Genomic DNA, 26,321 nt, shown 5'->3' with positions numbered 1-26,321 from the left:
ACACTTGCTGTGTGGAAGGAAAGCACAGAAACTCAGCTGGCTGAAGGGCATGGAGGGCTGATTGCTCTACCCCATCAGACCACTTAGCAACACCCCATTGCTTTTTTAAGGTAGTCTGCTAGGAGGCAAGTAACCTGTGCTGGCAACAGAAAAAAGGGCTTCTCCCTACTTCACAGTCAGCATGGAAAAGTAGCTTATTAGCAGGCTAGTAAACTTCATGGGCTTATTTATAAGGTCAACTAAATTTTTTTGTTTGACAAAGTTACATATGGCTATAAGAAGGGTGGGTCTTAATCTTTACCATGCAATCTTTTTGTTATCTAGCATTCTTTCAAATGCAGCAACGATATCCTGTCCCGATACCATTTTCTAACTTAAGAAGTCATCACGGTGCATGCAGTCCAATCTTCCACAAGCAAACAAAAACTCCAACTTGTGAGAGGCCATCTATCTACAATTGCCGAGTCATAATTTATTTCCTCCAGCTGTGATCCTCCTCCCATTCTACCCTCAAAAGGACAATACATGGGAACTTACTGGATCTGAGCAGTGTCCTGTGTGCACTTTTAGGAGTCATAGGAGGTGGAACTGAGTTACCACTAGCAGAGAGGATGGCGTTGAAATAAAGTCCGGAACCCTCTCGCACTGGGCTAAGTATTGGCGGGGGAGTGTAAGGAGGTAGCTCAAAGTTCCTGTCGGAAGGGTGATCTGCCAAGCGCACAGGTGAGCGCAAATGGCTCTGGTAGGGTGTGATATTGGAATAGACAGGAGGAGCAATGAAGGTGCCAGCTTTTGGTGGTATGAAGAGAGGCTCTGGCCTGGGCCGCTGCTTCGGTTTCCGTGCAAAGCCTTCCACTTCTTCTTTTGGAGCAGGGCCTTCATGCTATGAAAAGGAAACAAGTTTTGGTTCACACAGTTCAAAGTACTTCAATCTAACACACACACCCCGACAAACATCAATATCAACCAAATGGAAATAACATGGCTGCTCCACCAGCTCATTCCATTAACTGATATGTGCTTGTTTTAACTTATATGGGTATTGTTGTTATGTATATAGCACCATCAACTCATGGTGCTTTAAAGCAGGAAAAGGAAGCTCTCTGTCCTGAAAAATGTAAGCTCTAATTAGGACTACCACAAAAGTATTGCATTCAACCCAAGAATGACACACCATCAATTAACAACCAGTTGTACTTCTCGGCTTTTGCCAATCCAGAGTGAAATTGAAGTGGGACTGGCAAATCCAATGTTCAAATTCCCACTCAGCCACAACTGGCTGACCTGAGCCAGTTACTTTTTCTTAGCCTAACCTACCTTAAACAAATACAATGGTACCTTGGTTCTCGAACTTAATCCGTTCCGGGAGTCCATTCAACTCCCGAAACTGTTCGAAAACCAAGGCACGACTTCCAATTGGCTGCAGGAGCTTCCTGCACTCAAGTGGAAGCTGTGCTGGACATTCAGCTTCCGAAAAATGTTTGCAAACCGGAACACTTACTTCCGGGTTTGTGGCGTAAGAGTACCAAGGCGTTTGGGAACCAAGGTACAACTGTAAATTGTAGTTATATCCCCCTTTTCCTCACAAGAGCCCAAAGTGGCATACATGGCTCATCCCTGCTCTTATTTTATCCTCTCAACAAACTGGAAGGAAACATGCATGTCACCTTGAGTTCCTGGGGGGTGGGGAGATAAATGTAGTAATAAAATTTGTTGGAGCTGTGAGCATCACAATGTGGCCTTGTAAAGACATTAGACTTGGACGATGTAGCACAGATAAGCCTCTCTCAGAAAACCTTTTCTTCGTGGAAGATTGTATTCTGCCAGTCATTTATGAGGCCAACAAAACCATAATTTTCCCCATCAAAACCCAAGTAAATAAGATGGGGAAATGCCAGCTGTGACTACTTAGTGACCACACAATGCTTATAGGCACAGTGAAAGTTTTATGCAAGATCACCGTGCCCGACTTACATTTAGGAAAATCACCTGCATAGGAAGAAACGTAGAAAAAAAGATGTAAAGTCCTCATGTGCAATTATTTACATTTGTTTTCTATGGTCTCTTCCGACACATAAGTGTTCACAGTCTCTCAAAAAAGATTAATTTCTATACAATTCAAAAATAGTCCACATACTTGACATGATAAAACCTCCTTGAAATCACTCTCACTCAAATGAAAGCTATTCATTCAACCTATCAAATTCCTACCACCAAAAATGACTTGGCTTTCATATCCTTTGCTTCTCCTTTCTATGGTCAAAGCAGCCAGAGAGGTTTCACAATTTTAATACCAGATACAGCCAGAATTGATTTTTTTTTTCTTAACAAGTCTGCTTCACCTATTTTCTACAAGGAGAAAATAGCCCCTTTTCCCTGGCACTGTGGAGGGTGCCATTTTGTGGTTCACCTCAGGTGCCAAAAAGTCTTGGGCCAGCCCAATGAGAACCAGGCCGGTGGCAGAGAACAAGAGGGATGACCTGAACCAGTAAGCTGCAGCCTGTTCTGTGGGAAAGGTGCCACAAATAACCAACAAGAAAAGACCCAGTAAGATTCACTTTACTGCCCCATGACCACAATCAGGATCCCAAACACAAACCTACCTGAGTTGGCACGTCCATGTTCAAATTGCGATTCGACCTCCTCCGGGTGACAATTACGGAAGGTTTGCTTTCAGCGAAGCTTCGGTCGTTTGCCACAAACCGCTGTAGCTTCCCTTCCTCTCCCTTCTCACTACCGATATCATGAGAGTCCAGCCTCCTCACAGGCACAGACACGGGCATGATGAGAGGCACGAGGCTGCTGTCTTCCCGGGCTCTCTTCGGGGCTGGCGAAGAACCGGCAAACTCTACGACACTCCTGGGTGCAGTGACAGCTGCCTCACTCCTGTTCCTTTCTTCTGAAGTTTCTGGCTCCTTAGAACAAAAAGGTCATGTGAGTATTAAGGTATCTGAATAAGCTAACAATGAGCTATGGTCAATAGATTTCTCTGTGGTGCTGCCCCGTATGTGGAACTCCCTGCCTCAAGAGGTTAGGTTACATAAGAGATTTCGATTCTACCCATGTACCTAAAGGACCGCCTCTCCTGGTTTGCCCTGCGGAGGACCTTAAGGTCCACAAATGACAACACCTTAGAGATACCAAGTCGCAAGGTGGTTAGATTGGTCGCAACGAGGGCCAGGGCCTTTTCAGTACTGGCCCCTGTGGGACTTGACATCTTTCCGCAGGGCCTGCAAGACAGCACTGTTCCGCCTGGCCTTTGGTTAGGACTCAGTTTGACCCTTATGTTTCCTTCCCCTTATGGTTTTGATTTATACGCTACTATTAAAATGAGGCTGCATTTTAAATTATATTTTAATTTTTTTTTTTTTTTAATTGTAATTTTACTGGTGTTAGCCGCCCTGAGCCCAGCTCTGGCTGGGATATTATTATTATTATTATTATTATTATTAATTCTATTGCTATTTTTTTAAAAAAATTGGTTTATTGCTGTTTTTGTTTGTTTGCCTTTTTATATGTAAGCCATTTCGAGCAACTCCTTTGGTGGAGGATAAATTTTGAAAACAAACAAACTTGCTATACACTGCTAAACCCTTTGGAATTAAAATGTGATTTACCACACACGCATCCAACTGCTTCCAGGTTAAAAGTGGTACAGACAAGTATGGCATTTTTTGGACTTGGGAGAGATGCTGCATGAAAGTTTATGAGTCTGGACTACAGCAAGAGAAAGCAGTAAATAATGGCAGTATCTTCTACAGAGGACACCAAGGCATGCAATGAAGAAGAAAAAGGAGTCAGCTGTCTCTCTCCAGGAGTCCAATGCATTTATCCTCCTAAAACTTTAGGTTGATTGTTTTGCATACTCAAACAGATGTTTTTATAAGGCTACTGAGCGTAATCCAAATGTTGTGTGAGCAGACTTCTGGTCACAAAATGGGATTCCATCTTCCTGTGTTTCCCTGTGCAGCCAAAATTTGCTCCCAAGTCACCTACCCACCCACCCTCCAGAGCAGATTTTGAGAGTGTGCAAGGGCCTGCAGGGAGGTCAAGTCCTCTTGCATAAGCGGAAGTCTGTTTTGCTTGTGCATGGGCAGCACTGGATACTGCGCCCATTACCAATAATCAGATCTGATTTCCTGCTGACTTCTTTGGATTCATGCCCTTTTACTAGGGTGAAATATCTCTCCTGATACAATCTTCTTGGTGAAATGGGGCCTATCAGAGGACATGACTGCTTGACTGTATTTGCTCTAAAGGTGAAGGGACCCCTGACCATTAGGTCCAGTCGTGGACGACTATGGGGTTGTGGCGCTCATCCTGCTTTATTGGCCGAGGGAGCTTCCGGATCATGTGGCATGACTAAGCCGCTTCTGGCAAACCAGAGCAATGCATGGAAACGACATTTACCTTCCCACCAGAGCGGTACCTATTTATCTACTTGCACTGTGTGCTTTCGAACTACTAGGTTGGCAGGAGCAGGGACCGAGCAACGGGAGCTCACCCCGTCATGGGGATTCGAACCACCGACCTTCTGATTGGCAAGCTCTAGGCTCTGTGGTCTAACCCACAGCGCCACCCGCATCCCTGTATTTGCTCTAGCCACACACAAACATAACTACATCACTATGCATTCTATAGGTGGTCCATCCGGATAGCGAATATTCTGTGGCAAGAGGGTAGAAGGCAAGCTTGGCTGTATTACTGTTTCAGATTCCTGAGTACTACCAAGTCTCGAACTCCCATGTCCAATTCTAACACACTAGTAATTACACCATCCAGGCCAAGCATCCTATTGCTTCCTCCCAATTCTTTACTAATCTATGGGACTGATTCACAATGACTATTAGCATGGGGAGGGTGCAGGACTACTTTGAATCCACACTTCAAAGTTAACTGATTGTCATATGACAGCTAAACGTCACATTCAAACCCTCTCAGTTACTGAAGTTATTAGCTGAAATTCCCCACAGGTTTCCAGTTTCAGCAGGCTATACACTTGATGTATTCCCATCTTTAAAAAAATGTAAGTTCAGACATTACAGTGGTGCCTCGCAAGACAAAATTAATCCGTTCCGCGAGTCTCTTCGTATAGCGGTTTTTTCGTCTTGCGAAGCAAGCCCATTGACAGCTTAGCGGATTAGCGCTATTAGCGGATTAGCGGCTTATCAGCTTAGCGGATCAGATGATAAGCGGCTTAGCTGCTTAGAAAAAGGGAGGGAAAGGGAAAAAAACCCGCAAGAACTCGCAAGACATTTTCGTCTTGCGAAGCAAGCCCATAGGGAAATTCGTTTTGCGAAGCGCCTCCAAAATGGAAAACCCTTTCGTCTAGCGGGTTTTCCGTCTTGCGAGGCGTTCGTCTTGCGGGGCACCACTGTACAAAAGTTTCTGTTGGAGACTTCCTTAAGTACTATGGCAGGAGGAGGGGAAAGAGAGAGATAAGTGTTCTGTCACACAGCAATTCCTTCTCTTCATTTTACAGCCTTATCCCATTCCACGGAAGGGAGCGGCAAAGCTAGCCTGACTACTGGGAGACGGAGCTAGCATTTGCTCTCTCTTTATTCAGTTGTTGGAGATGTTTGCTAGAGAGGAAGAGGGAACCAAAAATAAGGCGAAAAGCATAGCACATGCACACACACACACACACACAGAGAGAGAGAGAGAGAGAGAGAGAGAGAGAGAGAGAGAGAGAGAGAGAAGGTGCTTTGTGTATGTTTTCCAAATGGTGCAGTTAAGTGCAGAAAGCCCTGTACCTGGCTGTGATGTTAACAATTGGTAAACTTGGTTCCAAGACATTAGAGACGTTAACAGGCAGTATTCAGCTACATTTCTCTCAGAGCAAATGTACTGAAATTAATTGTCCTAACTTAAGTCATGTTCACTGATTTCAATGGATTTACTCCAGGTAAAACTTTGTTGAGTACCACCCAACATCTTCAGAGCAAAATGCAACGCACAGGGTAAGAATTACCTGTTCCCCAGAAACTACACTTGTAAGTCCTATGCTCTTCAAAAAAAGAAGAAGAAGGAATTTGCTGACTACTACTACTACTACTATTATTATTTACAAGCCGGGATTATGCTTTCTAAGTGGACAAATGTCTGCTAACATTTTTAAGGTGTTGTATCCCGTGAAGTGAGGCAATAGTCATGGTGCGAGTCAGGAAATGCCACTTACTTTGAGATTCTGAAGAGAAGCCAGCTCCACAGCCTTCTGAGCCAGGGTTAGCAAATTGGCTTCCTGAGAAACACGCCGTCTCCTCCGCGTGCTCTGGATGACGCCGCCTCTGACCCCACCAAAGTCGTTGGCTCTCTGGCCGAGGCCCTCCGTGGCACCCACCGGCTTTTCTGCCTGGCTGGCGTTCTCATACACGCCCGCTTTCTCCGCTTCGGGCTGGGCGCCAGCTGGCATCTCCCCATGCTCCAGCTCCGCTCTGCCAGGTTGCAAATAGATCTCCTTGTTGTGACTGAACGCTTCAGGCTGGTGTCGAAACTGGACTTCTGGGTGCTGCTGCGGTTGCCAGTGATGGGGCAACACACCGCCAGAATACTCCTCAGCTGGCTTGGATGCCAAAGCTTCCTCTGCCGAAGACGCTGGCAGGACACCTTCCTTGGAAAGCCTCCGTGATCTCCTTGGGAGAGGGATCTGGGCCTGGGGAAGGACAGTCTGTGGATTTGGCTCCGTCAGCGCCTTCAGCAGCTCCTGGTTCCGCTCGGTAACCGGGTGGAACTGATGGGAAACCATATGATGCTGAGGAGGCTGGGGTGGCCCTGCCCCATGAGGCTGCGTGACAGATGCAGGTTGCTGCATGCCAAAGCCTTGCACAGCCGCCTGCTGCTGCTGCTGCTGATGGTGCTGCTGCTGCTGCGGATAAAAGTTTTCAAACAGCTGCAACTGTGGAAGAGCTTGTTGCTTCTGCTGGGCGGTAAAGGCTGGGCTGGAAGTAGGAGGAGCTTGCTGAAAGACATGCAACAGTTCAGGGAGACCCTGCTTCTGGCCCTGGTGGCCAAAGGCAAGCTGGAAAGGTTGCAACGGGAGGGTCTGATTCTGCTGCTGCTGCTGCTGCTGCTGCTGCTGCTGTTGCTGCTGCTTCTGCATTTGCTGAAAAGAATTAATCTGGGCTTGCTGCCTGACCAGGGCTTGCTGTTCTAACTGGGCTTTATGAGACATCATCTGTTGCACAGCATCTCCATACAAGTCCAGGTGAGACACCACCACCCCTTTCTCCCGGTTCCTCTTCAGGGGATCTTGGTGGCTGAAGAAACCTGGGATGTTGGCATTGGGGTGCCCCCCTTTCTGGGCACCCCCATACACCATCCCGTGATTCCAGCCTCCAGGTTGAGGCTGCCAGCTGGCATCGCTGCGCTCTGGTAGCCGGTTCCCCACCAGAGAGTTCTGCCACTTGGCAGCAGCCAGCTGCTGGGGGATCATCCTCGCATCGCCTCTATCCTGATAAAGAGAGTTCAGCAAAGCAGCATTGCCGTGGATGCCCCCGTATACACCTGGCTTGGAAAGCTCCATGCCCTGGGAAGAAGGCACATTCCCCCCATGGTTGAAGTACTGCCCTTCTTTAAGCAACAGCTGCTGCTGCTGCTGCTGCTGTTGTTGTTGTTGTTGCTGCTGCTGCTGCTGCTGCTGCTGCACTTCTTCCTCATTGAAAAAGGCAATCCGCTTCCCAGTCCTCTTGCTTGAAGACTTTGGATGGGCCTGCAGACTCATGGTTCAGTCTATCCTCCCAAGGATAAGGAAGAGACAAGATATCTCAGATTAACAGCCAACCCATTGCTAGTGCTTGTGCACAAAGGAGAGGGTAAGTATAAAGACAGCAAAAAAGAAATTCTCCTCTCTTCAAGTCTAGTCCGTGCAGAGATGTAAGAGGCAAGTTTCAGCCCTCTTTCTATTCGGCGGCCCGCTTAGCTTCAGCGCCTGGAAAAGAAAAGAAATAAGCAGAAAATTAAACACCTGCAACTCAGGTCAGGATAGCCAGTTATCTCAACACTGTTGCATGAAGCTTTCAAAAACTCAGCCAGTCGATCTATCCCCATCAGGGACTTGGAGCCACATTCCCCTTCTTCAAGGGGACTCCAAATCCAAAGCGGACAAGAAGGCAGGATCAGATCTAGAAGTGCTTCCACAAGACAAGGCAATGCCCCTCTGGCCCAAGGATGTGGAATTGCCAACCTCAGACTTGGAGCACTCCATTGCAGAAGCTCCAGTGAGACCAGAGTGCCTGGTTTTGCTGCTCCTGCCTTTAGTTTTAATTGCAAATTAATTTGTGTATGTTGTAGTTTGTTTAGTTTTAGATTATTAATTCTTGGTTTTAAATGTATATGTGTTTTCCCCAGGACATTTGGGTGAAGGGCAGATTATAAATGGCCATAATAAAAGCAAATTGTGCTGTATTATTAAAACTGCGGTCCCTGGGCTGGGCTGGGCCCTTGCTTGCCTCTTTGATAATCTAACCCTGGCCTCAATCCCCATTGTTGGAAAAAATAAAAATAGTGTGCAAAACTAAGTGCAGATATATCTGGCTGTTCTGCAGTTCTTTTGTAGACCAGCTGATTTGAGCTGATGGATAAGGAGTCTACAGTTCACGATATGAACACTCTGCAATCCTTCCACTCGCCTAAGGTGGAGGAGCATCATTTTTTAAAAAAAATGTTTAGAAATCTGACAAATCAACGTACCAAATAAGTGTTCCACAGCGTATCTTAAGCCTGTTCCCATATACTGTAAGCCAGGCACCATCAACCCTGCCCAAATGAAATCACCCTGTTTGAAACTAGAGACAAATGTTTGCTTTGTAGAAAGAAGCACTAGACGCATTCCGTGCCTCTTCTGCAAGCAGAATGTTCTCTTCTCCAGTGACTCAGTAGAGTGCATTGCCGCATTACACAGATAGCCCAACTTCATTTGCTGGCTACTACTAGCAATGAACCTTTCTTGACCCGTACTTAAATAGCATGGTTCAGTTTGCCAAGGCATGTCTAGGTCTGGAATGACCAGAGAACCAGAGGCGAGCTTAACATGCTTTTAAAAAGAAAATGTAATAATTGATCTAAATAATATCTTGGGTAGAGACTAAGGTTAAGTATAAATAACTCACCACACAGAAACACTATATAAACGCACAGTACGATCAATATCAGGAGGTTACCAAGGAGCCTTTTTCAGAGCCTGCACAGATGTGGGGGTTTTTTTGCACCAAAATCTCCTAGCTCCCAATTAAGATCCTACTTCAGGATGTGATGGAGTGTTCTGCTCCTCCCTCCTGCAACAAACGCTACTGTGCACCCACTGGCAGTTCTTCTGTTCCAAAACAGACCGCCTTGAGCATTGTCAGGCAAATGAGTTTGCAAGGAAGGTTGCTCTAGTCTTACAATCTGCAATGCTAAAGCAGCAGCAGAGTCCCCTGAACATAAAGGAAGGCACTAACAGGTTGGTTCCAGAGCGTCCCTTCAGCAAATGGAAGGACTGCTTCAATCTGTAGAAGGGACTGAGATCGAAAAGAGGATGGGGAAGGAGGTAATTTCCACCATATTCTCCTTCTTCCTGCATGCCCATTGCCCCACCAACTGCTCTGGAGGGTCACCCAAGCAGCTGCAGCAACTTTTCATATGGCACAGGGTGGGAGTGGGGGGAAGAGCTCCAGGAATCTGCAAAGATCACCTCTTCCCTTTCCTTCCAGCAGACGCCTCCCAACAAGGTCAAACAGATTCCTCACTGGCCTTGCAGACAACTTCATTGTCCAGAAAATGGGAGAAGCAACAAGAGGAACAGCCATTTTAGATTTGGTCCTAACCAATGTTGATGACCTGGTTAGTGGGGTAGAAGTGGAAGGATCATTAGGCGCGAGTGATCATGCTCTTCTGAAGTTTACTATACAGCGGAAAGGAGCAGCCAAGCATACTAGGACTCAATTTCTTGACTTTAAGAAAGCCGACTTCATAAAACTTAGGGAAGTGCTGGGTGAGATCCCATGGACAGTAATACTAAAAGGAAAGGGAGTTCATGATGGCTGGGAGTTTGTTAAGAGGGAGATAGTAAAAGCACAACTTCAGGCAATACCAATGAGACGGAAACATGGAAGGTGCCTAAAGAAGCCAGGATGGCTATCTAAAGAACTTTTAACTGAGTTAAGATTAAAAAAGGATGTGTACAAAAAAATGGAAAAGGGGGGAAACCACCAAAGAGGAATTCAAACAAATAGCCAGCACGTGTAGACACAAAGTCAGAAAAGCTAAAGCACAGAATGAACTCAGGCTTGCTAGAGAGGTTAAAAGCAACAAAAAAGGCTTTTATGGGTATGTTCGTAGCAAAAGGAAGAACAAAGAAACAGTGGGGTCACTCAGAGGAGAAGATGGTGAAATGCAAACAGGGGGCACAGAAATGGCTGAACTCCTCAATGCCTTCTTTGCCTCAGTCTTCTCCGATAAAGAAAACAATGCCCGACCTGAAGAATTTGGAGCAAATGATTCAGCAGAGGAAACACAGCCCAGAATAACTAAGGAGATAGTACAAGAATACTTGGCTAGTTTAGATGTATTCAAGTCTCCAGGGACAGATGAACTGCATCCAAGAGTATTAAAAGAACTGGCAGATGTGATCTCAGAACCACTGGCAGTCATCTTTGAGAATTCCTGGAGAACAGGCGAAGTCCCGGCAGACTGGAGGAGGGCAAATGTTGTCCCTGTTTTCAAAAAGGGGAAAAGAGAGGACCCAAATAATTACTGCCCAGTCAGTCTGACATCAATACCAGGGAAGATTCTGGAGCATATCATTAAGCAAACAGCCTGTGAGCACCTAGAAAGGAATGCTGTGATCACCAATAGTCAGCATGGATTTCTGAAAAATAAGTCATGTCAGACTAACCTGATCTCGTTTTTTGACAGAATTACAAGCCTGGTAGATGAAGGGAACGCAGTGGATGTAGCCTACCATGATTTCAGCAAGGCATTTGACAAGGTGCCCCATGATATTCTTGTAAAGAAGCTGGTAAAATGCGGACTTGACTATGCTACCACTCAGTGGATTTGTAACTGGCTGACTGACCGAACCCAAAGGGTGCTCATCAATGGTTCCCCTTCATCCTGGAGAAGAGTGACTAGTGGCGTGCCACAGGGTTCTGTCTTGGGCCCGGTCTTATTCAACATATTTATCAACGACTTGGATGATGGACTCAAGGGCATCCTGATCAAATTTGCAGATGACACCAAACTGGGAGGGGTGGCTAACACGCCAGAGGACAGGATCACACTTCAAAACGACCTTGACAGATTAGAGAACTGGGCCAAAACAAACAAGATGAATTTTAACAGGGAGAAATGTAAAGTATTGCACTTGGGCAAAAAAAAGGAGAGGCACAAATACAAGATGGGTGACACCTGGCTTGAGAGCAGTACATGTGAAAAGGATCTAGGAGTCTTGGTTGACCACAAACTTGACATGAGCCAACAGTGTGACGCGGCAGCTAAAAAAGCCAATGCAATTCTGGGCTGCATCAATAGGAGTATAGCATCTAGATCAAGGGAAGTAATAGTGTCACTGTATTCTGCTCTGGTCAGACCTCACCTGGAGTACTGTGTCCAGTTCTGGGCACAACAGTTCAAGAAGGACACTGACAAACTGGAACGTGTCCAGAGGAGGGCAACCAAAATGGTCAAAGGCCTGGAAATGATGCCTTATGAGGAACGGCTAAGGGAGCTGGGCATGTTTAGCCTGGAGAAGAGGAGGTTAAGGGGTGATATGATAGCCATGTTCAAATATATAAAAGGATGTCACATACAGGAGGGAGAAAGGATGTCACATACAGGAGGGAGAAAGGTTGTTTTCTGCTGCTCCAGAGAAGCGGACACGGAGCAATGGTTCCAAACTACAAGAAAAAAGATTCCACCTAAACATTAGGAAGAACTTCCTGACAGTAAGAGCTGTTTGACAGTGGAATTTGCTGCCAAGGAGTGTGGTGGAGTCTCCTTCTTTGGAGGTCTTTAAGCACAGGCTTGACAACCATATGTCAGGAGTGCTCTGATGGTGTTTCCTACTTGGCAGGGGGTTGGACTCGATGGCCCTTGTGGTCTCTTCCAACTCTATGATTCTATGATAACAAGGGGGGCTCAACTCGCAGGGATTCTGAATCCAACCCAGCATGCTTTACACACAAGGGCTGATAAGATATCCAGCGGACAGATATCCAGTGAATGATCCACTGCTATGAACTATATCTCTGAGAGCAGAAGATGATGTAGCCAGAAGCTTCTGCAGGGATGGTCAAACTGCACTTGGGAACAGAGCTCTCTAGAAAGCAAGGCCACATCTGCTCACTTTTTTCAAAGGGGCTTTCATAGAAATTCGATGCTGTCATTTCTGCTCAGGAATTTCCCAGTTTAACTGCTTCCCATTCCACGGGAAGCTGCTTAAAAGCATCCTATATTTTCTTAAGTAACCTTTCAGCATCGAGCAATATACAGTAAATAGGAGGAAGGTAAAGGAAAGTACCTAAGTGCAGACAGAAAAAAGGATCAGTCCCTTTATTTGCTCCCCAAAATATCACAACCAGAAATGCCAAACAGAGTTTTGTCACAGACACAGTGTGCCGTACCCTCAAACCACCGAAAAACTCAAGTGCCAACTGCAGCGTACAAAAACTGTTGTAAAATTGGGCAAAGATATAATGAAACAATATTCACAATTTTAAAAGTTAAAAAAAAGCTCTCTGATGGATTGTGATGTTACAAAGTCAAGGCAATTAAAAAGAGCGTGATGAATCATACCAGGAAGCTTACCAGCTAAGACACAAGAATACTAAATACCATTGCTAGATAACATAAACAAGCAGCTTGCTTCATAAAGAACAGAGAAGATAGGGATAGAAAAATTATTTTCTGTGGGATAGCAATGCATTCTTGTGCCAGGTGGGTTTGACTTCCAAAGACTGATAATAAAGCAGAGGTATTAGTCAATCAGCTATTTCCCGCCTTATGAATTGTCTCCACTCTCATAGCAATAACTGACACTTAGCCAAACATCTTGCACGCACATTAAGATTAATTAAGATTAAAGCCAACCCTAGTCACCCATGACTTGTCACCAATTAACAACCTGGATTTTAACATTATTTCCAACACCTGCAGGGCCACATGAGGAAACGGAAATATCACCCTTCCCTTTTCTGCAGTACAAGTGAAGTAACATATAAAAAGTATTCCTATCTGAAGGCAAATAAAATACAGTGGTGCCTCGCAAGACGAAATTAATCCGTTCCGCGATTCTCTTCGTCTAGCGGTTTTTTCGTCTTGCGAAGCAACCCCATAGAGAAATTCGTTTAGCGAAGCGCCTCCAAAAACGGAAAACGTTCACCTAGCCACACACACGTAGCCATTTGTGTGCATCAGTGGAGAGTAAGAACCATTAGCCCTTCACCCCAACTTCCCTGCCTGGTTAACTGGCTGGTGGGGAGAGTCTTGCTCCTCAAAAGTGTGTATTTGCTTAGTGTGTATTCACAGGCCTGCATTCAACCCCACCAGCGCCTCTCTGCACAATTAATTTACTTTTACGTATTTGAAAAATAATGTGCATTTCTGTCTTAAACTCCTGTTGGCAGAGCCTTGTCAAAGACGTAAGACAGCTTAAAAGGTAGAGATGTGAAGAAGGGAAAGTAGCATGCAAATAGGGTTGTTAAAAAGAGGGGGGGGGGAGGATGTGGCAAGCACTGGCGGGGGTGGGGGTGGGGGTGGGCTGTTCTGCAACTTTTACCTTCTAGGCCGACTCTACTTCCTTGCATGTGGATCATGGGCCTGCATTTTACTGACTCATTTCCTCATCCATTCACGCTTACTGTTCTCTCTCCCTCCCTCTCCACACCGGCTGCCAGCAGTGGAATCCTGCTGCAATCCAGCATTACAGAGCCAGGGCGTTCCTTCAACAAGTATAAAATGCTCTCAGCTCATTTTTCCACTCCCCTCCAGACAGCACAAAAATATCTCCGGGAGAGAAACGGGACCCCGAGAGATGGAAAAAAATCTGCTTTTAAAAATGCAACTGATACACAACCTACATATGTTTATGAAACCCTACCAGGAGAAAGAACCACAAGAGAACAATTCTTCTTTTACAGGACTTAAAACAAATGCCACTGGGACTCATGTAAGAGGCCTGCGAAAGGTTCTATCCTTCCGTACATGCCCCTTTCACTTCTTGCTTTTTGTGGCGTTGCTAAAAGCAGTAAACAAGGCTGCATGTGACGCTGGAGCAGAAAGCAACATGCTGGCAATAACTGATTGCAAAACAAAGCAGGGGTTTGATTTCTCAGAAGAGTGGCAAGCCAACCCCGCAGTATCATAGAAAAATTAGGCATAATCATTAGTCATCTGCAAACTCATCTTCTGTTTCCTCCACCAAGCATATTGACCTCAGACTCTGCACTCCATTAATTCCCTCACTTGAACATTTCAATACAAAATCCATCCTCCTTGCACTGACCTGGAATTACTCCCCACCCCCACCCCCTAGGGCAAGCAATGGAATATGTTTTGGTGCTTCATGTTCTCCTCTCCTGTCCTCAGGAGACAGCTTTGTTTTTTATGATGACAGAATTCAGTTTCTTAGAATTACAGCTTTGGCCAAACCAGAAACTTTGTGGTCAATCATCCAGCCTTAAAGTTTAGCCAAGTCTCCTAGAAATCAGTCTTCCATTTTCATTTAGCCTCTACTAAGGACTCAGTTATCCTCTTTGAAGTCTGGGCAACTCCTGATGACATCACTGCCATCATTAGACCAAGTTATTATTTTTTTAAGTATTTAACACAAGTCATCTTGCTGTCAAAAGAGTAAGCAATCTTAGGTCAGCCAATGATATCATACATTACTGAAATGCTCACTCTCTCCCTGAGGTACTTTAAGTTTCATATAAAAAAAAATTGCAAGATTTGTGAGTGGAGTGGGGGTACCAGGGGTGAAGGTTCGTTTGTGTACACACAATTACACTCATATGCAAGCCAGAACAACAGTTTGGGTCATATAAGAAAACGTTAAGGAAATTGGTTGGGAAAATATATTCTGGGAGGGGTGGAATCCTTTCTTTCCTCCAAGTAGCCAGAATGATAGCATTCATTTTGTTCCTCAAATAAATAGGTTGAGCCTTATGGATGGAGGACAATTTACTAATCTCAAGAGGTAGCAACTCATGTTAATGTGATTGCTTCCTTTGGACATAAAGGACTAATAAGAGTTCATGTGGGTCAGGAATGTTTTACTTTGGATCAAAGTTCAATTCATGCTCTGTGCTCAATGACCGCACTTGCATGTCGCACTAAACCAGTTTAGTATGACCTGAATGAGCGGCAATAAGCCTTGGACTCACCCACTCCTTCCTACTCGCTTACTCCTCCTCCCACATTGTCAAGGAATAATTCAGAAGATAACACTTTTGAAGAAGCACATATTGCTATTCCTTCCAGACATGGAACTGTGGTTAATCTTTCCTATGGTTAGTTTAAACAAGCCAGCTTCAGTAACTTTAGTCTGAAGTTGGCTTGTTTGAAGCCAATCATAGTCCAGGCAACACAACAAACTGTGGTTAAACACAACTGTAAGCTTTTGATCACCCCCTTGCAAAAGAGGAGAAAGAAAGTGGGGAGCGTGGGAGACCAGGGCTCACTGTGACTCATTCATATCTTTGCAAACTGTGATGGCTTTAAAGAAACTATTGTTTCCCCAGTTGTAAAATAGGTTCCACCAATCTACAGAACTCTGATAATCTCATCAACTGTGTCCTCATATTTGCACATTAAAAATAATACTTTTGTAAGTGTGTCCCAAATTTCCAGTCCAACTTGATGCCTTCATTCTGGTTCATATAAAAAATAATAATTTTAATTTGTGCTGCCATGTTTTCAGCCTTTTCAAAAATGGAGGGTTTTTTTAAAGAACACTTTGCACTATGGCACCGGAGCAACAGATGTTCAAAGCAAAAAATCCCCCTAGGGTTGCGCAGGTCCTTCAGAAGTAAATCAAAATCAGCTCTTTGGAAACAAACTTTTATAACTAATCTACAAAGAACAAATTACTTCTTGCCCACATTATTTTTAAAAAAATTGGTAGAAAATGATATCTGCCTCATTTTAGGGCAAGGAAATTGTGGCATCTCTCCAAGGTAGTTCCCTGGGTGACAACCCCCCCCCAACCAAAAACCTAGTATAAGAGCTTCAAAAGCACAAACCAAAGGGTTCCTGATGCAACATCTTTTTAGAAAATACAGTAAAATTTAAACAGGAACGTAAAAAAAATAATGTGACCACCATCTCTAAACATCTTTAGAAGTTCAATGAGCTACTGTAACATAGCCACAGACAGCCAAGTGGATGCAAATGCTGGATCAGACAGGATAGATCTGGCTTCAAATAATTCACGAAGCTCACCGGGTCACCCTATACAACCACCTTCCTAACATACCGGTACCTATTAAATTTGCTGTACACTCTTCTGATTGCCTTATTCCTGACTGTTGTTTTATGGCCTGGACTGTGGTATCTCATGCTGTGGATAGTGCTTTAATTGGCTGGCTGAATATTTTATGGACTGTTCTCAGAGTGGAGGGAAGGAATTTGATGGTTTGATGGTTGTTGCATTGTTGACGTTTTTTTATTTTTGCAAACTGCCTCAGACAGGCATTGCCCAGAAAGACAGCCTAGAAATATTTTACACAGATAAAAATAAATACACCATCCTTAGCTCCTTGGAAGAAGGGTAGGATTACAACATATTAAATAAAAGAATGAGCTGCAAATCAGGAAGTTCCTGGTTCACCTCTCATCAGATATGTACTGGGTGGAATTAGGCAAGCCACTGCCACCCAACCTTAATCTGTCATATCGGGAAAATCCTGACCTGCCTCAATGGGTTGCTGTTAAGGATTTATTGAGATAAATGCAGATGAATTGCTTTCCTACAGAGTTCAATGGGCTTAGTCACAAGAAAAACTGTAGTCCTGTACACAAGCTAGCCAGTTTTTGCAACTGTGATCATGAACCACATGGCAAGAACAAAGTGCTCCTCACCTGACACAACTGCTGTGACCTGAAGGAGCTTCTCTCACACAAGTTTATTTGTTCCCTCAGGTCACCTGGGCAGGCACTGCTACATGCCCTACCTACCAAAACACAAAGTGGAGTCTTTTCAGAAGTGGCCCCTATGTTGTGAAATAGTCTCTGCAATAAGCCCACCAGACACCTTCATTTCCAGTCTTCAGCTTAGACCTCTGCCTGAGTAGCTTATTTACTTGTGGCTTGCTGCTATTATTATTATTATTATTATTATTTTAAAGCACACCCCACTTTCCCCCACACCTGGGTCTAAAAGCGGTTCACAAACAAGCAAGAATTCAATATACAAAACCTCAAACATTTATTAAAATATACAAGAACAAAACATTTACGATGTATAGGCCTCCTGAAATAAAGCCACTTTAAGCTGGCATCTGAAACTTAGCCTGCCTGATTTCCTAATTTTCATCAGAATCTGTGTGAGAAGTTGACAATTTCAAAAGCATTCCCTTCACATTAATTGCCTTGTACAATACTTCTTTAAAGATCTTTAAAAGATTGTTCTGAAAAATTAACTATTCCTCTTCCTTTCAAATATCACTTTCTATTTAGCCGGCATATCTGTTCTACTTCAAATGCCAAGTTCATGACCTCACATCTAGTAACATTAAACTCCCATTTGCCTACCCATCTGTTGAGAGCCTCGTGCACGAGTTCTGCCTTCTACTCAACGGCATCTGCTATCTCACTTATATCTGGAATCACAAGCAGGCACATAGTTATGCAGACCTTTGTAGTGCAATTCTAGGCATATTTCCACAGTGTTCAACTGAGCTAACTCACAGGAAACTGAACTGCACTGCAGCCCTTAAACCGGGTTTTTTGCTAAGGAACAGGGCCTCTTCCTTTAAGAACACTTTATCAAAAGCAGTGTGCTAGATTAAGGCTGCAATCCTGTATCCACTTATCTGGAGCAAGACCCTTTACACTCAACGTGGCTTAATTCTGGGTAGACGCAGACAGGAACGTGCTGCAAGTATCATGCATTGCTGCTCCATCTATCTCAACACTTTGACACTGAATAAAACTATCTAGGCAAGATCACAGGAGACTGTCTCTGTTTTCAGCTCTCCCCGTCCCCAAAAGACTGTGGTAGCATCTGAAATAGCATCTGAAATCAGTCGAGCAGGTAAAGGGTCACTCACTTACTTGTGGCCTAGTAAGAACCACTGCCAGGCAGCATTCATGAGCTAGAGAAGAGTCTGCTTTTGATTTTCAGAGCAACGATGTGCCCTAAACAGTATGCACGGTTAGGGAGGATAATAAAAAGTAATCCCTGGGATAATAACCTTTGTGACTTATTTACAAGACTGTAATAAAATTCACATGCAGCTATTAGTTTTGCCTTCAAGTTCCATTTTGTCTTTGTTTGTTAGATAATCTACATCAGGATTTGGTTAAAATACCTGTACCGCTTTAACCGGAGCAATGTGCTCTGTCAACCATTCCAATGAATGGATTCTTCCAGGAGGTTGTCTTCTCCCAAGAGATTCCACTCTTTTGACTTCCAGTTTTAGAGACCACTCTCTTTTATCTGTTTCCTCTTCAAGAAGCTAGTGCCTTTACATCCAATCCCTTTTCCTACACCTGCTTAGGCAGCTGGCTATTTCCAGATCACTTCCACCAACTTTTCTGGGCCTTAAAAACTATTCTAAGATCCGCTTTAGCTTCAGTATGTTGTTTTAAATTCAAGGTTCTCACAGCAATGCCAGCAGCACACAGTGCCACGTTCACACATCAACAGTAAGCCAGACTTATTGTGAATGAGAAGCATGCTCCCCAATGACTCTTGCTTTGTTGCTTCCCCGGGAAGAGCTGGATAAACAAACCAGAAAGCTGCAATTAAGCTGGACTTCCTGTTACATGTGCAAGTTACAATCACTTGTCAGTCTTGAGCCATGGCTCATCGTTGGCTTGCAGATTATGGCTTGCTACAGAGCAACAAACTACAAACCCCAGTTTGGACAAAATGGTTGGTTTATCCCAGTTGTACCAGGGGAGGAGCAAAGCAAGAGTGATGGGGCAGAGCATTCATAGTAAAGCACATTAAGACCAAAAACCTGGCTTCTTGTTGTATCTGACCAGTACCGGGTATATTGCTGGATAGGGGCCATAGTTTGTCAGGCAAGTACAGTCATACCTTGGTTCTCAGTCAGTATAGCATGAAACTCTTAATTTCAGGGTCATGGTTTCAAGCGCCACATTGGGCAAAACATTCCTGCATTGCAGGTGGTTGGACTAGATGACCCTTGTGGTCCTTTCAAACTCTACAACTCTACAATTCTATGATAACCCTGGCATGTCTAGTTCAAACGATTTCAGAAATCAGGAATAAGCAAGATCTCTGCCTCAGGGACTCTGAAGAACTGCTGCCAAACAGTATACAGATGGTTCAATAATGGCCTGATCAAGGACAAGGCAGATTCATGTACTAGCAGGTTCAAAAGTTGGAAGTAAAAAACCCCACAGTTACTAATAGTTAAGAATTTAGGTGCAGTCCTGCTGGATCAGACCAAAAACCAATCTAGCCCAGCACCCTGGACTAACCAGAAGCCTATGGAAGATCTGCAGGCAAGACAACAGATCAACAACCTGCCTCCATTATTATTCCACAGAAAGTGGTATTCAAAGGTATGGCACCTCTGATCCTGGAGGTATAACAAAGCCATCGTGCCCAGAAGCCATGGATAGACACATTTATTTGGTGGCGGGGAGAGAAAGGTAATTTTCTTTTAAAGCCATCTAAGTTGATGGTCATCACTACATTATGTGGCATTCCATTGTTTTAACTATGCATTGTGATAAACTAGTATTTCTTTTTCTCAGTCCTGAACCTTCCACCATTTAGCTTTATTGGATGGCCCTGGGTTCCAGAATTATGTGAGAGGCAGTACAAAAAAAAAAGCACTTTCCTGAGTCTGGGATCTGCATATAATCTGAAGGCACATGAGGCTACCACCTTCCTGAAGCTAAGCAGTTCAGGGCCTGATTAGTGTCTGGATGGGTGACTCCTTGAAAAGCACATGTGTACAGCCTTGGGTTCCATGATGTCAGAAAGGTGGGCTATAAAATATAAGAAAATGAAATAAACGGAACAAATAACAAACACACACAGTTTTGTACACCTCTTTATAGATAATTATCTCATATTTATATGCACTAACATTTCCCATACTGTAGGGTTGCCATAGGTCTGGAATTTCCTGGACACAGCCAGGAAACACTGTTCAGATTTTGCTGAATTTCCTTAAAAATAGCTTTACAATTGTTTTTTGAGATTTTGCAAAAAAAAGCTCAGTAACTTTTGTGTCTGGATTTTCACTTTTTGAAATATGGCAACCCTACCATACTGTTTATCTTTCTTAAAGTACCCTTATTTAATGCACAATGTGGGAGCATGCTATGTGGAGTCAGTTTTTCTATCTGCCCTAAGGTACCACCCGAGCCTTGAAAAATAAAGAAGAAAAATGGATCCCTTGTCTTGGCTATTTATTTTTTGCCTAGATCATTCTATTATCTGCCTGATCAACCAAAATCCATAGGTGCTAAAGAGGAAATGCAGCACCCTAATCTGAACTACTCATTCAAGGTACCACAAGAAAAATACAGTTTAAGAAAAATATTGTGGCCTGATCTAAAAATCTGAAGAACTGAGACAGAAACCAATAAAAGATTCTTATGGAGTACCCCACAAACTCCCATTTAACTATGAAAGCATTTCTACAGGTGGCACCATGTAAAGGGCATCTACCTGAACTTCTAAGCCAAATTGTAGGGGAAATAAAAAAAGTCAAGTTCACCTATGTCTGAATATGCTGCATATTTTTCCTTCTTGTCTCAAACATAACTAATTTTGCAGCATAAAACCTATCGGTGTGATCTAGATTTGGTACGTGGCGTTAACAAAATGGCCTTAGGAAAGGTCAGACGCAAGGAGGTTGCCATCCTTGTCTTGTTGAGGTTCATGAACACCATGAAGCTGCCATCGATAGCGACAGATACTGCTGAGAGCCAGGCAAGCCAGTTAAGGTAAGCAGGGCTCACGCATGTATGGATTAATTATAACTTGGCCAAAATCAGTGCATACCCCTCTCGTCTCTAAAGCCAGCCTCCAGCCACATGGTCACATCAACCCAATTAATGAAAATCACCCAAATCAAGCTTTGTGAATAGCAGGCACAATTAACATTCCTGCAGGCTGCCTTGCAAACCAGCCTTTTTCCTCCCACTCACCACCCACTGCTCCCTGAAGTGGGAAATGACAGCAGAACAGCCCTCCTACACACTGGTGGTTTGAGTGAGGAATAAAAACTGCCTTCTGTGTGGCAAGAGTCCCCCAAAGAAAAAATCCAGCATTTCTGCAGAAAAGGGGTAGGGGAACCAAACAGGAAGAGGAGAGAGGGGAAAGAAGAAATAATATTTAATCACGAAGGAGGAAAGAAAATGGTTTCTAAAGAGAGTGTGTTAAGCAGTTCCACCATACCAGCAGTGTCCCTCTATCTTCCCATAAGCAGTAAAGCATTTAGAAAGTCTTAAGATGCAAAGGGAACTGAGGAAGGAAATGCACCCACTGAGCACGTAGGAAAGTGGGTCAGAAGCCACCCCCATTGTAAGGGACTAGAGCAATCTGCAGCCCCTCCAAGCCCTGATCTGGTTTTTCCTGCCATGCACTGTGTCAGGGAAAGAAGCACAGGGCTGTGGAGATAGGCATCAGTACAGGCTACACGAGCCTTCGCCCACCTGGGGCCTTCCAGATGTTTGGGAGATGGTAATTGATACGGAAGGAGAGGAGGGGGGGGTACCTTTTCTCTGGTTCTCCCCCTTTTCCGAAGCGGGCCCGAGGCGATGACCTTAACGGTGCCCAGTTCCTGAAACCCCACACTGTTGCACAAGCACCACACTATACCCCTTTGACCCCATAAAACGATATTCTTCCTTTCATATACGGGCGGAATAAGCCCTTCTTTTCTATGCCTTTCCTTTGCCTTATTTTATTATGGGTTGACCGTTTCGAACTGCATCCTCCATTGACTATAATGGCTGCGCCTCAGCCAATCAGGAGCGTGCATTCCCCTGCAGTAGCTAGCCCAGGGAGCTCTTGCACGCCTCATTTAACCCCCTGACAAGCTGATGACGGCTCCCCGCTGCGAGAACAATGGAACCGAAACCAGCGACCTCGTAAAACTGTCAAAGACAGGTTACAATGTATCCATTTGTTTCCGTTTCCAATATACAATATACACTTGGCCGGCGAGGCGGCCGAAACCTTCGGAAAATGATATAAAATCAGCCAAAGCTCCGATTTTCTCCGTTTTAACATCATTCTACCCTCTCCCCTCTGGACTCCATGTTGCCGCCTCACTGCCATAATCCCCTGAGCGGCAGGTCACGTACTCAGGAAGACCTTAATCTGATCCAATCATTCCGTCAAGCCCTTCCTCCGGGCAATGCCAGGTGATGGGCGATGCATATCTCCACCATTGTCTTGCCATCACCTGTACTCAGGGAACGTTTATGCATATTTCTTTCTTTCTGCTACCCCTACATTACGGAACTGCTGATCCGTGCTACCCCTACGTTACGGAACTGCTGATCCATGCTACCTCTACGTTACGGTACTGCTGATCCATGCTACCCCTACATTACTGAAATGCTGATCTGTGTAAACCTCCACCCACATTACTGAAGTGCTGATCTGTGTAACCCCACCTTTCTGTGATGTATTCGTGACGTCTTCTGCACTGTATTCTGGGACTTGGAGGGAACTTTTAAAAGTTTATGTCGCCCCATTATCGGGGTTCAATGCCATTTTGAACCTGTTGCGCAATAAACTTTGGATCTCCGTTTATTGCTCCTGTCTCCGGCTGAGCTCATTTCTCCGCTAGGACCCGCGGACTCCGTCCGACGAGCCGGGTGGCAAGGGTAACTCCGCACCTGGATTTTTGCCGTAACATTTGGCGCCCAACGTGGGGCCAGGCGGTTCTCCCGTGTTGCTGACCGGGGGCCCCGAAGTCTTCAGCCGGCACCAGGCCATTTGCCTGGGAAGATCCTTAGGACCCCCGGCCATCTCCCGGGCGGTAATCGAACGCCCCAGGGGTTCAGCCGGGGAGCAAAAGGAATCCGGCCGGCATATTCATCGATCCCGGGATCAACGTTGAAGACTCGTGAGTATAGTAGAGAAACCCAGTGCACTGGTGGATAAGGGGGTTGGAATCTCCTGGCAACTGAATTCTCTGCCCTCTTCTCTATCGATCTCTCTCACCCTACTTCTCTTGGTCCGTTCGGCGAGAGGTAACGTGGACCACCGCTCGACCCAAAGGGGGGTTCTGAGCTCTATCTCCTTCTTCTCCCAAACTCTCCAGTCAGCCGCACCAATTAGGGTCCGAAAATAAGACGGAGAGACCCGGCTTGAAAAGATAGCCGACTCCCCGCAACGGACATCCTAGTTGAGAGCAAGGGGCTGGAATTCTTTTCCGAACTTCCCGAGCGCCCTTACGGAGGGGGCAGGAAGGGGTCTTGCTGTCTGTACCAATCCCAGCCGCACCGGTCGAGCCACGTAACACGTGAATCGTGCGTGAGCCCGCTTCCGAAAGCAAGGGGGATTTTCCGTTCGAAACTCTATCAAGGGATCACCCGATCTGGCACCGCACTGCGCGGGCGTTCAGTAGGGCCCCTCTTCCTGAGATTGACGATAGGTAGGAGGTTGCCAGGAGGCATAGCCCAGGGTGGATTGGGCGGGACTTGGCAGAGTGGAAAAGGAACCCCAGGAATTGAAATTAAGAAAGGAAGGAAATAAGGAATAAGTAGAAAAGAGCTCTCAAACCCCTTATTGAAAACCCTCTTACCCCTAAGTAAACCCTAACGACCTCCCTTCTCCCTCTCTTACCCAGACACGCGTGAACAAAATGGGTACCCAAGCTTCCAAGCATGAGCGGACTCACTCCGGGAGGAAGGCTTCAAGGAAGCCATCCGAATCCCAGAGAGACCCCGACTCCCCTCTTGAATTTGTCATCTCTTATTGGAAGTCTATTCCCGGGCACAACTTGTTATCGAGGCAGAAATTAGAAGATCTATGTAAAGAAACCTGGCCTGCCGGGACTGCCAACGCGAAACCTGAGTTGCGCTGGCCAACAGGAGGCTCTTTTAATGAAGGTCGCCTGAAATACCTAAGAAACTATTTGATAGAAGAAAGACCTCGTCAACTAGAATACCTAGCCGCCTTTGAAACAGTCAGAGGATTGCTCCAAGTTACAAAGGGAGCTACGACCTACCAACTGCCTATCTTAAATCATGGAAGGCCGTCTCTGCCCCCCCCTTACGAAGGGCACCCTATAGACGATTCTGTGGAACAAGCACTCATCCCCTTCTACTACAGGCAAAACGCCCCACCCGCCCCAAGCGACGGTCAGGACAATGACCAGGGTGGTAACGATAGCAGCGAAGAGACAGGGGAACAAGGAGCACGGGGGGGGGCGAACCAAATAATGACCAGACAACGGACCAGAGGGATGCAGAGTGCCACCTCAGAAAATCTTAGCTCCCAGGCAAGAACCAGGGAGGCACAAGGTGCTACCGCAGAAAACACTAGCCCTTTAGCACGAGTAAGAGAAATACAGAACACTATCTCAGAAAACATCAATTCCTTAACCAGAGAAATACAAAATGCTACTCTAGAAGGCTCAAACCCCTTAGACAGACCTGAAGGGGCCCCAACAACGTCAAGGCAACCGGACTCTACAGCCGTCCAGATGCCCTTAAGGGCTTTGCCGATCCCGCCGTTACAGCCAGACGGACCCCCCCGAATGGTATATACCCACCAACCATTCTATACGGCAGATTTAGTAACTTGGTCGAATCAAATGCCATCATTAAGAGACGACCCGGATAAATGTCACCGCCAGGTTAGCGCGATATTTTCAACCCATAAACCGACCTGGCCAGATGTACACGTTCTTTTGAACGCGCTTTTCAACGAGGCCGAGAAAGCGGATATTTTAGCCAAAGCTGGCGAAGCGATTGAACTCCCAGATTACCAGACAGGTCGTCCAGCAGGGTTAGAAGCACTCACGGCCCAATGCCTCCGCACCGAACCAACATGGGACTATAACACTACAAATGGGATATGGTGCCTAAATTTGTTTAAAAAGGCCATTTTGGACGGCATTAAGGCCGCTGGACAACGCACCGTCAATTGGACGAAAGTCCAAACCGTGCTACAAGGGGCGAATGAACACCCGTCTGATTATTATACAAGATTGGTGTCCGCCATAAAGACCTGGGGAGGGATAGACCCAGAGAACTCCCAGCACGAAGTAATAGTGAAAGGCTTCTTTAAAGATCAAGCCTGCCCTGATATTAGGAAAGCCCTAAATTTGCAAATAGGGTACGATGGAAAGAGCATCAGCGAAATCCTCTCCATCGCTAAATCAGTATATAATTCACGGGACGAGAGGAAGAAAAAAGATCCTAAGTCTGAAGTTGAACGAGTCCTTGCCCTCAGCATGGAGTTAAACCCCAACAGGGGCAGGGGTTTCGCCCGAGGAAAAGGAATACGGGGAGGAGGGCCTTCCAATCCCCATAGACCCTGGGGACCTACCACCAGCGGATGCTTTTATTGTCAAGAAGAGGGACACATTAGAAGGTTTTGCCCCTACCTCAATAACACAGTTTACGCTACACCGCATCCTAAAACAACCCATGGATATGGAAACCCACCGCCCGTCGCCTATAATCCTCAGACGGCTCCCGCCCCTTACAAACCACCACCGCCTCCAAACGCGCCTACTCAAAACCAAAGACCCCTACCAGGACCAAGGACCCAAATGCCCGCAGTCACTCCATCCACACACCCGTGGACGAACGCCACAGCACCTCCCTTACACCCCCCTAACCAACCCCCTCCAGATGACCAAGAGAATTATTGACAATTAGAAGGGGATCCCAATCAAACCCAAACAATCTGCCCAGTTCTAACGTTGTCCTCCGACGAACCGTTTTGTACTATTGAAATAGACGGCCATCCATATCAATGTCTATTAGACACCGGAGCTACCTTCTCCACCTTAACTGATAGCCACTTAGAACCAAGTTTGGAGACAAGAAAGGTCATGGGTCTGGATGGGATACCCCGTACTTGTCCATTATCACGTCCGACTAAAGTCACCCTTGGACCCCTACTGGCTGAACATACCTTCCTTTTAACGAGCAGCCCAGTAAACCTC

At 45.4% G+C, this 26,321-nt stretch overlaps 1 protein-coding gene across 3 annotated transcripts in view; it reads right to left on the bottom strand.

Annotated features, from left to right (window-relative positions):
- The window catches only part of MIDEAS (mitotic deacetylase associated SANT domain protein), a 90,592-nt gene that overhangs the window by 23,653 nt on the left and 40,618 nt on the right, over positions 1 to 26,321 (bottom strand). For 2 of the 3 annotated variants that reach the window (XM_081881354.1, XM_081881353.1), the window contains exons 2-4: positions 6,179 to 7,927; positions 2,604 to 2,915; positions 538 to 883 (exon numbers count right to left, since the gene is read on the bottom strand). In XM_081881354.1, the coding sequence (XP_081737480.1) occupies positions 538 to 883; positions 2,604 to 2,915; positions 6,179 to 7,720 (2,200 nt within the window). In that variant the 5' untranslated portion in view covers positions 7,721 to 7,927. Of the gene's footprint in view, positions 1 to 537; positions 884 to 2,603; positions 2,916 to 6,178; positions 7,928 to 12,322; positions 12,497 to 26,321 lie in introns of those variants that run through there. The other variant, XM_081881355.1, reaches the window with a different exon arrangement.

This window comes from Podarcis erhardii (genome assembly GCF_964252035.2).
Source record: "Podarcis erhardii genome assembly, chromosome: 1".
NCBI lineage: Eukaryota > Metazoa > Chordata > Lepidosauria > Squamata > Lacertidae > Podarcis > Podarcis erhardii.
The sequence above is the reverse complement of the archived record's forward strand: the minus strand, read 5'-3'. Positions and strand labels throughout refer to the sequence as shown.